Here is a 20695-nt window from a genome sequence, read left to right on the forward strand (position 1 = left end):
GCGGATACCCATTGGAAATCGGCCATTAATGTAGTATTTGCAGCCCATAGCAGCCATTAAATCTCTTTAACTTACCAGTGCCTCGTCCTCCCTTTCCCATTATCCTGATTATATTTTCATTAGACGGCATTACACTGCTCAACCTAATTAGGGCGGACCGTGTGATGTCTTTGTTTTTCTGTCTGGTGAGGAACAAAAAAATAAAATAAAATAATAACCACTACACCCAGGGAAAAAACTTTCAGGCTGTGGGTAGTCATTAGTTTTTTTTGTTTTTTTTTCAAAAACAAACTCACACTTCAGTAGACAGTTTCTGAAAAACAAAAAAATTGTTAGAGTTTGGTGGATAGCCATCCAAACCGATGTCAGCTACACACCAAACTTTTTGTCGTTTCTGTCAAGGTACGTGGAGAAGTGTGGCTCAATGGTTAGAGCGGCAGACCCTGATGCAGAGGTCTGGCCCGGGACCAGGGTTCAATACCCACCTCGGCGGGTCTTGGGCTCAATTTCCTTGGACCTGATCATTCTCGCCTCGTGCCTATTCTAATCATGGGTCCCACTCTGTAACTCTGGGCAATCGCTTACTTAATCGCCCCAACAGCGCTGGGTTGCCTGGCTTCACCTTGGGGGTGCCCAGGAGTGGATATTTCACAGTGAAAAGCCAGGAAGGGTTCCTAAGCGGTATACGGACAGCGCCGGGACACTTCTGTTGGAGGTAGCTGTGCGGTCTACAAATGCTGGCATTTACATTTACAGAGATCACTGCTGGGACAGCGGTTATCTCTAAATTTGGCAGATGGACCTCAGGGTGGCAGACGTAATGTCCTCTTCCACCACATAGAGTACCATACGCAAAACTGTAGATATGGCCCCTTATCTCCTTGCAGTGGGCGTAATTTCTGTGAAAGTGAGTGTTTTTTTCTATTGAGTTCACCACCTGCACAGATCCATTCTGGAATGGACAAAGTATATTGTGAATTGGGTTGTGGTGGACCACTGTAAAGCTATAATTGGTATTTCGAACACAGACTTTCTGCTAATCAGATCCCCTAGTACACTATCCATCATCATGGCAGTCAATACAGCTCTCTTTCTCCAGGATCATACGGTGCAAAGGATTGCACACTTGAGGGCCCATTCTGAGTCAGAGGCAGCGGTGTTGGTGATAGGCCTGGTGGTGGTGGATGTGTGTGTGTTGGGGGGGTAGGGGAAGGGGGGTGCGGGTGATCAGAACCATACAGCTATTCCAAGTTTTAGCTGTAACGGAACGCACCTGACAAAAGTCAGGGAAAACATTTGAAACCTGACCCGGTTCAGCATATTATTCCCATTCTGTGCTTGATAGTGAGAAATACCTGGTAATTGGAATGGAGATACTGACGGGTCACCAGTATCTCCCCGTCTAATTACTGTCCAAATTTGAAGAGGGCCTTGTTCACAGTGTGCAAATGCTACATGCCCGAGATCCCTCTTTGGTTTCTGCTGTTTTCAGACCTTCATAATTGTTTTTCCTTCCTTGCTATATTTACCCCTCTAATCATTTATTTTGAACGCCACATGCAAAGAGTTGCGTCAAAGCGTTGCCTCTGCCCAAAAAGCATGTTGTGGGGGCTGCTGAGCTGCCGAGCCACCAGCAGCTATTTGGATTGCTTGTTCTGTTTTTTCCTAATTATACACACATCCCAGATCTTGGTCGGCTTACCGCCTGCAAGCGCACTGGCATACTGCATGCAGAGGCCTGCGTCCGCTTGGTCTTCTTGCGTGAGGATTGATTGGTCAGATACAGCACTGGCAGCGCGCGCCACTGTGTCCCTGTGGTGACAGCTTAGAAGGTCAGACCTTGTGTAAGTGTCAAACCCTTGTACAGACTACCTCATCCTTCGTGACCGCGGCCCCACGGACACAAAGTGCGTGCTATTATGTGGGTACTGCATAAACAGGCTGGCTTCTGTTTCTTTAATTGTGAATTTAAAGTTTGAATGTTATTCATAGCGCCTTGAGACCCTCCCGGGTGAGTAAGCGCACTTACAATTCCCTGATTGATTGATTGATTGATTACGCATTGCAGAAGACCCCTGTTTATCCTTCAAACAAGTTTTACATTAAATTGGCGGTGCAGGCTTTAGCCCCAAATCATTGTGTCTTAATATAGTCGGATCCGTTTGCCCTTCTCCGTAGAGCATCACAACCAGCAAGATGGAAGTGGAGCCTGAGCTGAATGCTTGTAGCTAGTGGTGTGATGTGTGACATATGCCTTTGTATGCATTCAGTCATTGAGCTCACTCTTAGGAGAAATCCACTATCAGGGGGGTGAAGACGAGTTTCAAAGCCCGCACACTACTTAACCATGGATCACTTGTAGAGGTAGAAGCGAGGCCATTCATCTTATGTAGCTGATCCTCTCCTGCTTGGCCTATTGACTGGCCCACCAGCAAAGAAGGTAGAGCACTCGGCCTTTTTGCCTACTGTTCAGTTGCAGATGCAGTTCTCAATACTCATTGCATCAGTGACCTCCCAGAGTGATTGCCTCTCATTATAGGAGGGAAGAATAGGAGCCGTTTAGATTTGCTCCGAAGTCACAAGTGCCATTGAATCTCTCTGGCATCAAAACAAACTGAAGATGCTGAAAGCTGCCCTTGCTGTGTCTGTTAGATATTTCAGGCTGCCACCTGACACACGCTTATTTTCTGAATGGTTGTGTTTACCAGCACCTGTTTTCGTTTACCCAGTGCAACTGCTGAATGCTCCTTAAAGTTTTTGCATGAAGGGTTTGAGTGTACCCTGGGAGTCGACTGTCGAGCTTAGCGTCCACAGAGAAGACTCAGAGCAAAAGCATAAACATGTTGGTGATGCAATGCATTGTAACACAGAAACAACAACCAGAGGGCTCGAAAGCAAGTCACAGGCAGACACTGCATTAAAAAACACAATGCATGCAGACAATGAAACCCCTGTCCCTCGCTGCGCGTGCCATTGAGCTCTGCGTAACCTTCATGCACTTCAGAACACTGCTGCTCCAGCCCTTCATTTTAGAAGACACCGCTATGCTTGTTGTCCAGAGATCCATTCGGTGTCATAGAGGAAATAATACACTGCTTGCTCTAGACATCCACGACTGAAAGACCACATTCAAAAGAATTGGGCCTAAAGTAGCAGCGGTTCCTCCATGGGGAGGAGGAATGACCCCCCACCCGCTGCAGAAAGCTGGAAAGATAGCATAGTAATACAATGATTTTATTACTATTTTATTTTTCTGGCTTTCTGCCAAACGGAGTGGGCAGGGCAGGGCTAGTGTGTCATTGCTGCTGATTGGCAGCAATGACGAGTGGCCCCTTCAGTATGAATTGCGCATGTCGGTTTTGCTGGCTACCTTGCTGTGGCCAAAATGTAAATGTTTATTTGTATGTTTTTTAATTTTAATTATGTCGACCCACAATACTTGTAGGTCACCAACCGCCACTGGCCTAAAGAGATGACAGAAAAAAAAGAGAATTGCGAGGGACCCTTTATTCACCAAAGGAATAGGGTGCCGTGTTCAACTAAGAAGAGAAATATTTTCTTTGGCAGACCATTTATCCTTTCATATTGAAGTCAAAATTGCTTCATTGACACACAACTCTAATTCAAACGCCACCTACCTCTCCAACAGTCAAAAAAAGAGAAAAAAGTATATCCGTATGGTTGTCCTCATTTGTGAATATGAGGACCTCTTAAATCATATAGAGGTTCCTTATAGAGATATTTTTCCCAGTTGTAGATAAAACCAATGAAATTCAATGATTTCTTTTTACAGGCCCTTTTACTAGATGGGGTGTTTTTCATTTATTCCCAGTGTCATAAAATTTCCATGATTGTGGAATTATGCCACACTCTTGTTGGGCCTCCGTCTAGAGTTAACAGCGTTTCTTCATGTCTAGCTGAAACAGAGTGGATTTGAAAATCAGTGTTAACTCTATATAGTTATTGGTGAGTTGAAGGTGTTTGCCAGTGTAACTCATTATTTTCCATAGAAAGGGATGTACACTCAGCATGCCAAGCTGAAAGAAGGGCTCGAGCCGTAGTGGTGAGATTTTATTCAAGAAGTAGTTTCTTTATCTTGCAGAAACGTTTTAGGAGACCATATAATGTGTTTATGACCTGTATTGCCCAAATGAAAGAGATGGGTAAAAGTGGACACCACATCCCAACTCTTTTTTCATACAAGCACACTTCCCCTGAACTACCCTCTTCCGCCTTTACAATTTGTAATACCCATTGGGCTGCTATCTCCATTACTAAAAGTAAGAGTTTAATTTTTAAAGTATTTGTTAAGTAGTTGTGTAATGCTGGGTTTATGTGAAGCACGTAATGTCAAAAATTCCAGGATGTGGGCACACAGCCCACTTTTCAGTTTAGAAGTATTAAATGGAAAGAAAGAAAATTACATTTTTTCCAATGCTAACTTTGCATTTGGCCAAAACTCTGCACCCAGGAAGAATACAAGTCAGTCACTGGTTGATCAATAACTGCATCCATCCATCATCCTAGCGCTTTATTTTACAATAGCTTTCAACTGCTCACAAATCTCTGTACAATGGTAATACACATACATGTTCAGATAAATGGCTTGAAAGATATTATATAACCTTTAGCATTTGTGACTGTTTCTAAAACTCATTTCTCAACCTTAGTTGTTCGCAGGACATCCACACTCTCTTGCTGTTTTAGAGCACGGACCTTAAATTAATCTTTCTTTTTTCTCATTCCTTTCTCTCCAGGGACCAAAATGGCACTGAAGTTTGTGAACAAGAACAAAACCAAGCTGAAGAACTTCCTGCGGGAGTTCAGCATCACCAACACCCTCTCTGCCAGCCCCTTCATCATCAAGGTGTTTGACGTGGTCTTCGAGACAGAGGACTGCTATGTCTTTGCACAGGAGTATGCCCCGGGTGGTGACCTGTTCGACATCATTCCTCCTCAGGTACAGCCATGCTACCCAGACCTGCTGGAGTAATTGTAGCCGCCTCAGATACCGCTAACTCTTGAGACTCTGCTACTAAGCTCCTCCCTGTTTCACACCACACCCTATTGACATATACAAGAGTATTTTCAATGAGGTCAAGGGCGCTTTTCTTCAAAACTGCACACACTCGTGAACACATGATAACGCTGTAGCTCTACTTGAATGGCTCACCTCATTGACTAAGGCTCGATCATTGATACTGAGATACGTTTGATTTCTGCTTCCATTTTGGGGAGAACTCCACATATACGTACCTTAAAGATAGATATATATAAGTTCGAGGCATGTGGGCTGCTGAATTCATATCTTGTGCATAGATCGCCGCCTAGTGTTGGGTCCGGATGATTGCACCTTGTTGTCCTGGAAGAGTTAGTTAATGTTAATGTTATGTAATATTTATAGAGCGCGACACTGTCGGTCCGAAAGGAGCATCCTGGTGCTGTGGAAAAAAGGTAGAGCAGCACTGTGGGGGGCGGGCGCTAGATGATGGTCAATACATAGGAGTCAGTCAAGTTGTATAGCCAAGTTTTAAGCCCTTTTCTGAAAACGGCCTCAGTGGTCTGCATCCTAAGATCATTTGGCATCAGATTCCAGGCCTTAGAGGCCAAAACACCTAGTGTTTTGCCTCCTTTCGTTTTGAGAAGAAATTTTGGAATGTTAGCGAGATTATGCCCTGCTGACCTCAAAGCTCTGATTGGATTGTAACAGGTGCATCTATTTATTAGATACCTTGGTCTGATGTCATTTAGAGCTCTAAAATGGTCAATAAAATCTTTAAAAGAATTCTTTTTTGGATTGGGAGCCAATGCAGAGTTCTAAGAGCTGCAGATGCAGAGGCTTTTCTAGGAAGTTTGAGCACCAGCCGAGCTGCTGCATGCTGGACGCTCTGTAGCTTCTTTATCGTTTGTTTCTTTACCCCTGCCATCAGCCCATTGCAATAATCGAGGCGAGAAAGTATAAGTGAGACTGCAACCGACTTTCTGGCTTCAGTAGGAAGAAAATCAAAACATTTCTTCAAAGATTTTATGATAATATAGCAGCAGCCTGCCATGTTTCTTACATGGAGGTCAAAAGATAGAGAGGAATCATAGAGAATATCTAGATTCCGTGCCGACTCCACCAAGACAGGGGGCGGAGTGGTGCCATCAGGCCACCATTTGCTGGGGCAGAACTCACTAGTTTTTCCAATAGGCAGGATTTCCGTTTTGCTTGAATTGCATTTTAGGTGGTTGTTTTCCATCCACTGGAAAATCTCTGTCAGGCAGATTTGGAAATTTTGTTCAGCTCTAATTGATTTTTTTTCCAGGGAAACAATCAGTTGCGCATCAGCGGCGTATGAAGTAACGCATATACCATGTGATTCAATGAGGGTAATGAGGGGCGCCATATATATGTTAAAAAGAAGGGGACTCAACATCGAGCCCTGAGGGACTCCCACAGTAATTTGTTTCTCCTTTGAGGAAAAAGATCCTAATGATATAGTTTGGGTTCTCTCTGAGAGGAAGGACCCGATCCAATCGAGAGCTCTGTCCGTTATACCATTTCCTTTCAATCTATCAATAAGTATGTTGTGGGAGATGGTATCGAACGCCGCCGATTAGTCAAGCAATTTCAAGACGGCATTCTTTCCTTCATCTTGAATGAATTTGATAGAATCAGTTAATTCCATGAGAGCCGTTTCCGTGGAATGCTTAGGCCGGAAGCCAGATTGTTGAGGATGAAGGATGTTGTGGGTTTCCACGAAATTAGAAAATTCTTGATGGACCATGGCTTCAGTTATCTTACCAAGTATTGGTAAGAGGGAAATGGGACGTAGATTGGAGAAGTCGGTCGGATTTTTATTAGATTTTTTCATTAAAGGTTTAACTATGGCTTTTTCCAATCTCTGGGTACGGAGCCTGAACTCAATGAATCATTAACTATTCTGTTAATGCAAGGATTTACTATGTCCACGATTTGATGGAGAATAAACGGCAGACAGGCATCTGAAGGTGATCCCGATTTACAGGATATAATGGCCTCCCTTGTAAGGGCAAGAGTGGCAGGCCTAAACCTCCTAAGGGGTTCATGCATCAAGGCAGAGGTGTCTTTGAATTCCTTTAGATTAGACAAGGTTATTTGAGGAAAGACCTTCTGAATGAGGTTTATTTTCTCCTCAAGGTAATCCGCGATCTGGTCGCAGAGCCCCTGAGACCTCCCCTGACTACTCCCCTGGACTACAGTGCGCATGGGCATCTTCTCCATCCTCCGATTGTTTTTTTTTCGCCATTGGGTTCGGATGTTATTCCTCTACCCCAAATTCGGAACCAAAACTAAACTTCATTAAAAGGCCTTCGACTTTGACGGTATTGTTCTCGCTCGGTACTTCTTGACTCGACCAAACTTTCCATCTTGATCCGGTCGTTGACGCGGGCCGTTGGACCTTTCGATGCCACGTGGGCCTGCTGTCGATGGAAAGGAGCCCATTTAAAAGGAGCCCACAATGCCACTCCAAATTCCTCCATACTGACAAACATACAGTATGCAACAAGTGCTTATCACCGGAGCACAACAAAGAAAATTGCCCAGCTTGTGCCCAATTCCGTTCGAAGAAGACCATCCGGATTTGACGGGCTGCTAGGCAAGAGATGCAGCGACCAGCACCGGAACCAGAGAACATCTTCGATGATGAACACAACCTCCCAGAAGCGGCGGACTCGGATCTAGAGATCGTCACCATCGAGGACCAGTTGGACTCCGATGACCAGATCCCGCCAGGGCAAACCGTGAGTACACAGCCCCCAACACCGCTTATCCCGAAACTGAAGGCTCTGGTAGAAGTACCGCCTAAAGGCCTTAGCCGAGATCGACATGCTCCTTCAAAAGCCAAAAACAAAGCCATCTGATAGCCCAGGTCCAAGTAACGTTATCCCCAAGAAGGTTGTCGAACCCAAGAGGGTTGTCGAACTGAAGGTCGTCGAACCAAAGAAGGCCATAGAGCCAAAGGTTCGCCGAACGGAAGAAAGACGTCGAGCCAAAAGTCGTCGAGCCAAAGAAGGTGGTCGAACCAAAGAAGGCCGCCCAACCCAAAAAGGTTATTGAGTCAAAGGCTATCTAGCCAAAGAAAAGCCTCGAACCAAAGCGGGTCGTCGATCCAAAAGGAACACACAACCCAAAAAAGGGGCCATCCATCCTAAAAGGAGGGAGGATCAACAAAAACAGGATCACACCACAAAACCCGTCGAACCGAAAAAAGTCATTGAGTTGACGAAAAACATTGAGCCTAAGAAAGCCGTCGAGCATAAAAAGCGTATCGAACCAAAAGCTCCGATCAATCCGAAACAGGTTGTCGACCCAAAGAAAGCCGGCGAGCCAAAAAAGACGGCTAAACCAATAAAAGACGTAGAACCGAAAAAGGTTACTGACCCCAAAGCAACAGTCAAGCCAAAATAGACTCCACAACCAAAGGCCCTCGAGCCAAAAAGTCACAAACAAGTCAGTAAGCCAAAAACATCGGCGCCAAAGACATGGACAGTGGAAGAAGAACTCTTCCATCCCGATCCGGAATCAGAGGAACAATCTAAACTGTATATAAACCCTGAGACTGGCAAAGTTACAGTTTATTACCGGAAAAAGAGACCATTGGACACAGACACTCCTTCCCATGCTCCTCCGCAGAGAAAGGACTTCGGGACTTCTCCCTCTAGGCCTTTTACTCCTCCTCCTTTCTATCCCAATATACCTTTTGTGCCCTATGCCCCTACACATTCATACTATAATGATGAGGATAACATGGAGGAAGATCCTCAAGATGACTTTAACAAACCAGAGGATCCACATTCACAGGATGACACATGGGAGGATCAGAATGATCCATATGACACACAACCCATCCCTGATACCTCCCCATACCCTACAAAGCCGTCGCCTACCGACGATACCATTGTGTTTAACCAACTGCTAGATAGGGCAGCAAAGTACCACAAGGTCGACATGCACACTGACTTAATAGAAGAAGATTTTCTATTTGACACTTTTCCTACCTCTGAGAAAAATGTCAGGACACTTCCTATGCTGAAAGGGGTACTAAAACACGCGCCAGATGTATTCAAAGATCCAGCCAGATCACGTGTACTCAATCCCAGGATTGAAAAGAAATATAAGGCGGCCCCTACAGACCCTGCTTACATTAAAGGCCAGTTGCCTTTAGACTCACTGGTAGTAGCAAACGCTCGAAAAAGAGCAAACTCGCAAATGACAGGAGATGCTCCACCTCCTGACAAAGAAGCTAAGATATTGGAAGCCTCAGGCAAAAGAGTTACCTCACAGGTTTCTAATTCATGGAGGATTGCAAACACACAGGCTCTAGTAACTCGCCACGATAGAGCACATCATGACCAGCTTGAGGGTTTAATGCAACACCTGCAAGAACCTTACAAAGCTCAGACGAACGACCTCATACAAGAAGGCAAATTTATTACCAATGCATCCATTAAATGTGCGCTTAACGCAGCCGACACAGCAGCCAGGTCCATTAATACTAGCGTATTACTACGCAGACACGCGTGGCTACGCATCTCTGGTTTTAAGAATGAGGTGCAATCCACCATCCTCAACCAACCAGTTAAACAAGACTTCCTGTTTGGCCCTGCAGTAGATACCATTTTAGATAAAATGAAAAAAGATACCAAAACTTCTAAATCTATGGGCACACTGCAGTTTCAACAACACAGAGGTTCCTTTCGTCGCTCCTCCTACAGAGGCACCGTACGAGGCAACACTTCACAGACTTCCTCTACATATAAAAGCAACACCCAAAGTTCCTTTAACAAAAGCTCTAACAGGGGAGGTTATAGGGGCAATAATAACAAGGGCAGAAGACGTGGCGGCAATAACACCAGAGCCTCCACTGCCACCAAACAGTGACTTCATCACACTCCCTCCAGACCATCTAACACCAGTCGGAAGCAGAGTCAAACAATTCCTACCAGTCTGGAATGCAATTACCACAGACAGGTGGGTGAGACAAATTATCCATTATGGTTATTGCCTGGAACTCACTTCTACTCCACCCAACATACCACCCAAACACCGTCCTATGTCCAAAGAACACATCACCCTGTTACAAGAAGAGGTGAAATCCATGCTAGAAAAGGGGGCCATAGAGCCAGTCCCTATTCAACTCCAAGGGACAGGAGTATACTCACTATACTTCCTTATTCCCAAAAAGTACGGGTCCCTCAGACCAATATTGGACCTCAGACCGCTGAACCAATACATACTCTCGGAGCACTTCCATAGGATCACTCTATAACAAGTACTCCAATTACTCCAGCAAGGCGACTTCCTAGCAACATTAGACCTCAAGGACGCATATTCTCACATACCTATACATCCAGCTCACAGGAAATACCTCAGGTTCACAATAGAAGGTCAATATTATCAGTTCAAGGTTCTCCCCTTCGGGGTAACCACAGCCCCAATAGTATTCACACAATGTTTAGCTGTAGCAGCTGCACATGAGAAGGCAACACATCCACGTGTTTCCAACCCTGGACGATTGGCTCATAAAAGCAAACTCATACGCGCAGTGTGCACGCCATACATCTCAGACACTCCAGCTGCTACATAGCCTGGGTTTTTCCATAAACTACCCAAAATCGCATCTACAGCCCTCCCACATACAGCAATATCTGGGAGCTACAATAGATACCTCAGTAGCAAAGGCATATCCAAATTCAGCCAGGATAGCCATATGCAGACTCTCATTCAAAGATTTCAGCCGCAACACTCTTTGCCAGCTCGAGTGTTCATGCAGCTCATAGGCATGATGGCCTCCTGCATATTCATTGTCCCTCATGCCAGACTTCAAATGCGTCCACTGCAAGAATGCCTAGCACGGCAGTGGAACCAAGCTCAAGGACAACTGAAGGACCTAGTGTTGGTAGACAGTCGCGCTTACGACTCTCTGCAGTGGTGGAACCCACCAAACCTTTCCAAGGGGCGACTGTTTCAAGAGCCGGTTTCACAACTAGTACTAACAGCGGACGCATCACTGACAGGCTGGAGAGGCCACTTACTTCAATACACAGTCCAAAGGGCTCTGGACAATCAAACAAAAGAAACTGCATATCATCCTTCTAGAGTTGCTAGCAATATTTCTGGCATTAAAAGCATTCCAGAAATACTTGTACAACAAAGCTGTGTTGATCCGGACGGACAACATGACAGCCATGTACTACATCCAGAAACAAGGAGGGACACACTCTCCACAGCTGTCCAAATTAGCACAGAGCATATGGAGGTGGACAATTCCAAGAAACATTTTTCTCCTAGCAGAACACCTGCCAGGGAAAGACAATCAAGTAGCGGATCTACTAAGCAGACACAGCCAACAGCTACACAAATGGGAGATTCACCCCCAAGTTCTCCAACCATTCTTCCAGAAATGGGGGCACCCAGAGATAGATCTTTTTGCCACAAACGAAAACTCAAAATGCCAGTACTTTGCCGCCAGGTTCCCACATCCATTGTCACAGTGCAATGCGATATGGATGAACTGGTCAGGCAGATTTGCGTACGCTTTTCCACCAGCTCCACTGATTCCGCTGGTGGCACGCAAACTACGTCAGCAGTCATTCACAATGATCCTGGTTGCTCCCACATGGGCAAGACAGCCATGGTACACAACGTTCCTGGAACTTTCAGTAGTTCCCCATCAAAAACTGCGCATCTCGCCCCATCTTTTAACTCAGAACCATGGAGAAATCGAACACCCAGATCCCAATCAGATGAACCTAGCGATCTGGCTCCTGAGGTCTTAGAGTTTGGATACCTTAACTTACCTCCTGATTGCATGAACATTATGAAGGAGGCAAGACGGACAACTACTAGAGCATGCTATGCAGCTAAATGGAAAAGATTTGTAATTTATTGCAACATTAACCAAATCAATCCATTAGATGCTTCCATCCAAAACATTATCTGTTACCTCTTGCATCTTCAAAGATGCAATCTAGCATACTCTTCTATAGGGCTACATCTTGCTGCTATAGCATCATATCTCCAAAACAGGCAACACCTTTCCCTGTTTAGGGTACCACCAATCAAGGCTTTTATGGAGGGTCTTAAAAGGATAATCCCTCCAAAGCACCCACCTTCACCAGTCTGGAACTTAAATTTGGTACTTACCAGACTTATGGGACCTCTTTTTGAACCACTCCACTCATGTGAATTGCAATTTCTAACATGGAAGGTGGCATTCTTGATTGCCATTACCTCCCTCAGGCGAGTAAGTGAACTTCAGGCACTAACAATTCAAGAACCCTTCATGCAAGTACATGCAAATTGGGTAGTACTTAGGACCAACCCTAAGTTTATGCCAAAAGTCATATCATCTTTCCATATCAATCAATCAATAGAACTGCCATTTTTCTTCCGAAACCCGCAGTCAGTAGCCGAAAGAGCCCTACACACACTAGATGTAAGGAGAGCTCTGCTATATTATGTTGATAGGACTAAATCATTTCGGAAAACAAAGCAACTATTTGTTGCTTTTTCACCGCAACATAAAGGTAATCCCATCTCAAAATCAGGAATAGCCAGATGGATAGTTAAATACATTCAGATATGCTATCAAAAAGCTAAACGCATTCTAACAGTTCCCCCAAGAGCACACTCTACACGTAAAATGGGGGCATCCATGGATTTCGTAGGGAATATTCCCCTTGAAGACATATGTAGGGTAGCAACATGGTCTACCATTCACACTTTCACTAAACACTATTGTGTAGACGTGCAATCAAAGCAGAAAGCTGCTGTAGGCCAGGCTGTCCATAAAACTCTTTTTCAGACTGCTGCAGCTGGTACAGGTGACCCCCGCTAGAGGAGATACTGCTATATAGTGTATGCACAAGATATGAATTCAGCAGACCACATGCCTCAAACGGAATATGCTACTTACCAGTATGCATATGTTCTTGGCATGTAGGGCTGCTGACATTCATATCGCCCACCCTCCTCCCCGGTGCCTGTTGCAGCTGCAGTATTCTCTCTTACAGTATTCTCTTTTGCATGGCCATCTCTTACTTTGCTATACTCCATCTCTGCCACAATGGCGAAAAACAATCTGAGGATGGAGAAGATGCCCATGCGCACTGTAGTCCAGGGGAGGAGTCACCTATCTCGTGATACTTCGAAAACTCTTCCAGGACAACAAGGTGCAATCATCCGGACCCAACACTAGGCGGCGATCTATGTACAAGATATGAATGTCAGCAGCCCTACATGCCCAGAACAGATGCATACTGGTAAGTAGCATATTTCATGTCAGTCGAGGAAGTTGAATAAACCAGGTCCTTTCACCTCTGTTAGAGTGCGGTCCCTTAATTTCTTTAAAGTACTGAGCTGGCTATGAATCCGTGGATCCACTGCCAGGTATAGGCCCGGCACCCGTTCCCAAGTGCTCAGAAACGCGTTTGTTGGTGGACCAGAGCTGCAATATATATATATGAAATTGCTAAAGTCGTACACAAAGGACACAGAAGACTTTCTGCTAAAAATTGATGGCCTGAACTGGAATGATGACATGGTAATGATGACACTTGATATTTCAAGCCTGTACACGAGTATAGACCATTTCCAAGGGGTAGAAGCGATCAGATGGTATTTGGAGACCCAGCCCATGAACGTAGCTGCACATAATGAGATGATATTGGAATTTATAACCTTCTGTTTGAGCAACAACATATTTCTGTTCCAGGACCAACTTTTTAAACAGATGTGTGGCACGGCTATGGGCACCTGCTTCGCCCCCAGCTATGCAAATCTTTTCGTGGGCTGGTGGGAGGAGCAGGTGGCCTGGACGGAAGGGAATGCCGAATGGACACAGAGAGTGGTATCCTGGAACAGGTACATAGATGATTTATTTATCATCTATCAAGGTACAGAGGAGTCAGCCAGGGCATACGTTGATGTACTCAACAAGAATTATCTCAATCTCAGGTTTACAGGCGAAATAAGCACAGTGACAGTTAACTTTTTAAACCTTAGAGTGTTCATTGATGAAGGGAAAATCTGCACTGCATTACACAGAAAACCCACAGCAGGAAACTCTGTGCTACACGCCAGTAGTTGCATCCAGGGAAAACAGTATCAAGTATACCATATGGTGAACTCCTGAGAATAAAAACGAATTGTACACAACAGTGTGATTATGAAACAGCGGCCAGGCAGAGCATTAAAAGGTTTGAAGCCAAAGGCTATAGTGAATCAGTACTCACTGAGGCAAAATTGAAAGCTGACCGGAAACCAAGATCAGAACTAGTGTCTAAAGTCAGCACAGGGAATTCTCAGAAGAAAACGACGGATAAGAACAGCTTGAGAATGATCGTTGAATATTCCAGCGATGCCCAAGAAGCCAGGCAGAAGTGCGTTAAGAACTGGCACATACTTAGATCCGATCCTATTATTGGAAAAGATCTTCCTAAGTCTCCCCTTATTACATATAGGAGAGCAAGGTCATTGAGATCCAGTGTTGTTCAAAGTCATTGTGGGAAAGATGAGAAAATGTCGCAATTTGGAAAATTGGCGGGATTCTACTGAAGGACTGGGTTCTTTAAGACCCAGCGGTGCCAGGGCACAACACCTGAAACCTTCGTGGGTAACCTGCTCCGGCGTACGAGTGACAGAGACACGGGACACTTCCTTCGGCGTCAAAGATTCAAGGTTTATTTGCTGCAGGGAACACAGATATCACAGGAAGTACATCGAGTGTAGTTCGGGGAGACTGCTTCAAATTGGTTCTGTGGATCGCTCCTTTTATACAGTTTTTACCCATAGAGTTACATTGAACACAAAAGTTTACAACCCGGTTCCCACCATTATCCCCCAGAGGGGTCGCTTTGGTCACTTTGAAACACATCAGGTCCGGAACATAAGTGCGGAAACATTTGGCGGTTCCCAACTGTAAAAACCCATCTTCCCAACATTAGTGCATTCCAATCGGCAGTAAAACAGATCGAAATAGGAACAAAGACAGGTGCAGAGGAAGACGGAAACAGTGGGGAGATCGGAAAGGGTGTAAAAGGGGAGGTATCGGGAAACACGAGATACAGGCATCAAAGGGACGTGCCTAATGAGATGCACGGCTGAGACAATAAGTCCGTGCGGCAAGATGAACCTCCAGCGGCGCCATCTGCCTTACAGTAGCATCCCCCTCGTCATAAAGACACTTACAAAGAACATGTGTCTTCCGCAAATATCTTGGGAGTCCCAGGGTCGCGAAGCGGACAACGTCCGTTCGCTGGCTACTTGAGGGCAAGAGACAAAATGGATGCCGTATCTAAGATGGAACCCGTGGGTACAGATGAAAAACCCACATAACAAACGAACGGTTTAAGTTAGTACAGCGAAACTGCGCACACTTACTAAACTCGTCATTTGCGGTTCATAGATACCAGACTCGACCATATTCGTGCGAGTCCAATGCACCACTTACAATTGTCACGGAACCTCAGACGCTCCTTTTGCCCTCATGTAGGCAAGCACTAGTCGGAATCATATTCAATATTCATCAGACCATCGAGATGTTGCTGTAGCATAGCTCTGTCCAACCGAGTCCCCTTGGTAGCAGGTGGTTGTCTCATACACGTTGTAGCACAGAGGCCACATAAGGCAGGACCACACTGCACACAAAGGCAACACGTGAACAGGAACACCACAACGACTCCGATGATCATCAGAATCTTCCAACCCCAAGTCGACATCAGGCCCCAAAACCATCCAAGTAGCGTCCAATCCCCTACATCCACGTGTATGGATTCGGAGATCTTATGCAACCTCGAAATGGCTTGATAGACAGTCGGAGCATTATCTGGAATGAAAATGCAGCAGCTCGAATGGATCACCTTACATACCCCACCTCGATCTGCTAAGATGACATCTAAAACCATACGGTTTTGTAACGTCATAAGTCTATCCGCCTGAAGTTCAGTGGTGATATTACCAAGGGCACTGGCAGTAATATTAGCTGTCGATTCTACCACTCGAGTCAACTGTCTCAGGTTCCTACTATTAACCATAGGTCCCCAAAACGGGAGGAAACCCTTGAAAAAGTCTCCTGCCTCTTGACCGGCAGTATCCTCTTCGCTAATTACGCCTCGCACAACTCTAGTCTTATGATAATCGGCATCTACAGTAAACGTCGGAGGCAACAGATTTGCAATGAAACATGAGCCCATGAAGTCAGCGGGCAACCATGCATATGCACGATCATAACAGATAAAGTATGTACCCTTGGCAGCCAGAAACACAGGGGACGAGACCATCGGCAGAATGTAATTTTCAGTGCAAGCACTTGCTCCAAGTCGGGCTTGCGATCTTCGGCCATGACCCATGAGACAAAAATTACCAGTGTGGGGTACGACCCATATCGGAGGCGAGCTTTTAAGCTGTTTTTCACTAGTGAACGCACTATATTCACCTCTACTTAGGACCCTATAAGCCTGTACCTCTTCTTCGGGAATAAGCGAGGGATCATAGATATCACTATCTAAATCCTCTATTGCTATCGACAAAGGTTTTTGATACGAGGTAGGACCAGAGTAGGGGGAACGTGGTTCTCGAATGGGGTGGAAACCCAGTGCGCTTCGAAACATTGTTTGAAATGCTCGAGCTGACCCTTGGGAACTATACGGTAACACCAGATATGGAATTCCCTTATCCGTAGTATGTGGCATCAACCCACACACCCAACAATTAGTAGTGTTAACCACTAACTGATGTTGATGAAGGAGCTGAATAAAGGAATTATTGCGGAATTCTACACGTCTAGCCTGTTCGTGTTCGGGTAACATATGAAAGGAATGAGGAGAAACAGTGGAGGTAAGTTTAGGGTCAGGAGTAGGAGTAGGTGTAGCAGAAAGTAAGAAGTAAGACATTGTATAATACACCCCACCCGCCAATAATGCAGAAGCAGTCAAAAACAATACAAACAGTTGGAATATAAAACATTTGGTACGACTGAGTTGCTGCAGCTTAAATCTATGAGCCTGAGCTCCTTCCAAATCACTCAGCTTCGAGAATGCCATTCCCTATGACCGTCCGCAACGTTTCTTGACGCACTTCGTTCTGTGTAGCAATAGTCAATCCCTAGGAGTTCCCAGGAACCGACGGCCTTTAACCTAACGTCAAGACCTACTATCCAGAAGGAAGTACGCGCGCGGCCCTACGGCCTTTAATGCACAATATATATTTATGCAAAAACAAAGTCTCTCAGCTGTGAAAACAAAAGTATAAGGAATGAAGCTCAATATGTGTACGAAATAATTACAGTAAGATGAATGTTCAAACTGATCACGGAAAACGGGATAATGCAGTTGTCAATACAACAAAACAGGATCTTTTATTAGTCTTTAGTGCTAGATCGTAGAAAGTATCGAGTTTTCCCAGGACGTGTCTGCTCGTCAAACAAAGGATCCGTTAAGGGGACAGCGTCCTGTTGATCAGCTGAGTGTTTTGATCTTGAGTCTTTTGCTGGCAATTGTTCGACAGTGTCTCTCTGCTGCACTGAGGATTCTCCGATAGGCTGTGCGTCGCTAAAAGGCACAAACGCCGGCAATACTTCGGTTTCAGTTGATGCAATGCCTTTCCTCACCCACGAGTCTGCTGGCAACGGAATGGGGACTTTCTTGGTGTGCGTGGCATGCACCCAATTCTTCCGCCCCTCAAGACGAACTGCAGTTCTCGTGGCAAGGAGGACCTGGTAGGGTCCGGTAAACCTCGGGTCCAGGTTATTCTTGCGTGAAAAATTTCTCGTCACCACCCAGTCTCCGGGCTGGAGCTGGTGGCCTGGACCCTCCGTCTGCGTCGGCAATGCTTTGTGAACCTGTTGGTGAATTAACCTCAGTTTAGCAGTCAAGTCATGAAGATAATCGATCAACATTGGGTACTCAAGATCACAGAACATTCCTGGCCTAGGAACCCCCCACACATTCGCAGGACGGCCGAACACTATTTCATAGGGACTAAGCCCTACTCGGGAGTGTACAGTCGCCCTAGTTGACAGTAATGCTAAAGGTAAAGCGTCAGGCCACGAAAGACCAGTCGTAGCCTGAATCTTCGCTAGCTTTAGTTTGAGGGTGCCGTTATACCCTTCAACCAATCCAGCTGACTGGGGATGATTGGCGCTGTGGAATTTCTGATTAATTCCAAGGCCCTTACACACACTCTTCATCACACTACCCACAAACTCACTTCCGTTATCTGACCACACGACTCTAGGCATTCCATACCGAGGAAAATATTCCTTCAGCAGGATTTTCGCAGTAGACAAAGCAGTATTGTCTTTGAGAGGATAGGCCTCAATCCATCGGGAGAATGCGCAAACCACAACTAAAACGTATTTCAGGTTATTGCATCTCTCCATATGGATGAAGTCCAATTGAATCACCTCAAAGGGGCATGAAGGGGGAGCAAAACTGCCAGGAGGAGTTGGGGTTCCTTTGCCAGGATTATACATCATGCACACCATACAATTCTTCACCAGACGTTCAGCACATTTCGTGATACCATCATTCTTCCATACAGGGGAAAGCAACTTACAAATACCTTTCGCGCTAATATGTGCTAACCCATGCGCCATTGTCACAACGGCCAGCACATACGCATCCGGTAACATCCATCTTTTCTGATCAGACAAATCAATCCAACAACCATTCGCATCCAACTTTCCCGTACTTTCTTTCCACTTCGTCTTTTCAGTGTCGGTGGCTTCATTCTGAATTGCTTTCACACTCTCGATAGTGTCCTCACACATACTCGATTCTGTAGGCCACCTAACTGGACTCGTCACATACATTCGAGTGCTAAGGTTCCGGGCAGTCTCCTTAGCAGTCTCGTCCGCAAACGCATTACCACGACCAACATCATCCGTCACCTTACGATGCGCTCTACATTTAACAATCGCAACTTGCTTAGGCAGCGTCAGTGCATCCAAAAGATCATTCACAAGCTGGCCATGCTGAATCTTTGCACCATGCGACGTCAAGAAACCTCTCTCTCTCCACAATCGTCCAAAACTGTGAGCGACGCCAAATGCGTATTGGCTGTCGGTAAACACATTCACACGTTTCCCTTTCGCTAACACACACGCTCTAGTGAGAGCAATCAATTCTGCAGCTTGGGCAGAATTCTGATTTAATCTTGCAGTCTCAACAACAGTATTCAACGTTACAACAGCATAAGCAGTAGTCACATCGCCATTCGGCAACTTAAAACAAGACCCATCCACATATAGTGTACCATCCGGATCTTCCAATGGGGTGTTTTTAAGGTCCACTCGACCTTTTGTTTCCTCTTCAGTCCTCAAATAGCAATCATGTTCTGCTACTTCATCTGACTCTGTGCTAATTGGTAACAAAGTTGCCGGGTTCAGAACATTACAACGTTTTATTTGAATGTGGCTTGCCAATAACGTCAACTCGTACCCAGACAACCTCGCACTCGTCAAGTGCTGAGTTTTCGTCCGATTCAAAAGAGTATCGACTGCATGCGGAACCATCACCGTAAGCATATTATCCATGACCAATCCTGCTGATTGTCGTATGGAGACCGCGGCTGCCGCAGTTGCTCTCAAACAACTCGGCAATGCTCTAGCTACCGGGTCCAAGGTCGAGGAAAAATATGCACATGGACGTTGCTTTCCACCGAAAGGTTGCGTTAAAACACTCAAAGCACAACCTTCCCTCTCGTGAACATATAACGTAAACGGCTTACTGTAGTCAGGGGTACCTAACACAGGAGCCGAACACAATGAATCACGCAGTTCAGAAAAACTTTTCTGACATTCTTCCGTCCATGGTAAAGGAGATGAAACATCCTTGCACGTAAGAGCCACTAATGGTTTCGCTAGTAATGAAAAATTAGGAATCCATTGCCTGCAGTACGACGTGATACCTAGAAAGGCACGCACATCTCTTTGGGTTTTTGGCACAGCCATTCGCGCAATTGCTGCAATTCTCTCTGGGGTCAACCTCCTTCCCTCCTTTGACAATAAGTGACCTAGATAGGTTACTTCTTGACATCAATATTGGAGTTTAGTAGGTGACACCTTGTGATTTAACTCACAGAGATGTTGCAGCAACGACACCGTAGCAATTTTGCAAATGTCCTGAGTATCTGCAGCTACCAATAAGTCGTCGACGTATTGGATTAAGGCCGCACCAGCCGGCAACCGAAACGCATCTAGTTGACCCTTCAAGGCTTGGCTGTAAATAGATGGACTTTCACAGTAGCCCTGAGGAGCGCGTTTGAACCGGAAGCTGCGTCCACCAAGAGAGAAACCGAAAAGGTCTCTGCTTTCCTCGGCAATCGGGATGCTGAAAAACGCATTTTTCAAGTCAATCACCGAAAACCATGATGCAGAAGCTGGAATCAGAGTCAGTAGCGCCGTGATGTCAGGCACAACGGGAAATTGAGGAACCACAATTTTATTCACCTCCCGTAAATCGATAACAAAGCGATAAACAGGCGGTTTCGAAGGATCAGTACGTTTAAGAATGGGCAGCACGGGGCTGTTGCACACGTTTCCCCGAGTCTCCTCAATGACATCCTTCTCGATCAGATCATAAATGATCGCTAACAGTGCTCGTTCACCATCAAGGGAGATACGATATTGGGGAATACGTGGCAATCGCACATTAGATTTCAACTGAA

At 45.4% G+C, this 20695-nt stretch overlaps 1 protein-coding gene across 2 annotated transcripts in view; it reads left to right on the forward strand.

Annotated features, from left to right (window-relative positions):
* Positions 1-20695, forward strand: part of SBK1 (SH3 domain binding kinase 1) — a 175774-nt gene that overhangs the window by 132885 nt on the left and 22194 nt on the right. For both annotated transcript variants that reach the window (XM_086941194.1, XM_086941193.1), the window contains one exon: positions 4758-4960. In XM_086941194.1, coding sequence (XP_086797320.1) covers positions 4758-4960 — 203 coding nt within the window. The remainder of the gene's footprint in view (positions 1-4757; positions 4961-20695) is intronic.

The sequence above is a fragment of the Lissotriton vulgaris genome, chromosome 10 (genome assembly GCF_964263255.1).
Source record: "Lissotriton vulgaris chromosome 10, aLisVul1.2, whole genome shotgun sequence".
NCBI lineage: Eukaryota > Metazoa > Chordata > Amphibia > Caudata > Salamandridae > Lissotriton > Lissotriton vulgaris.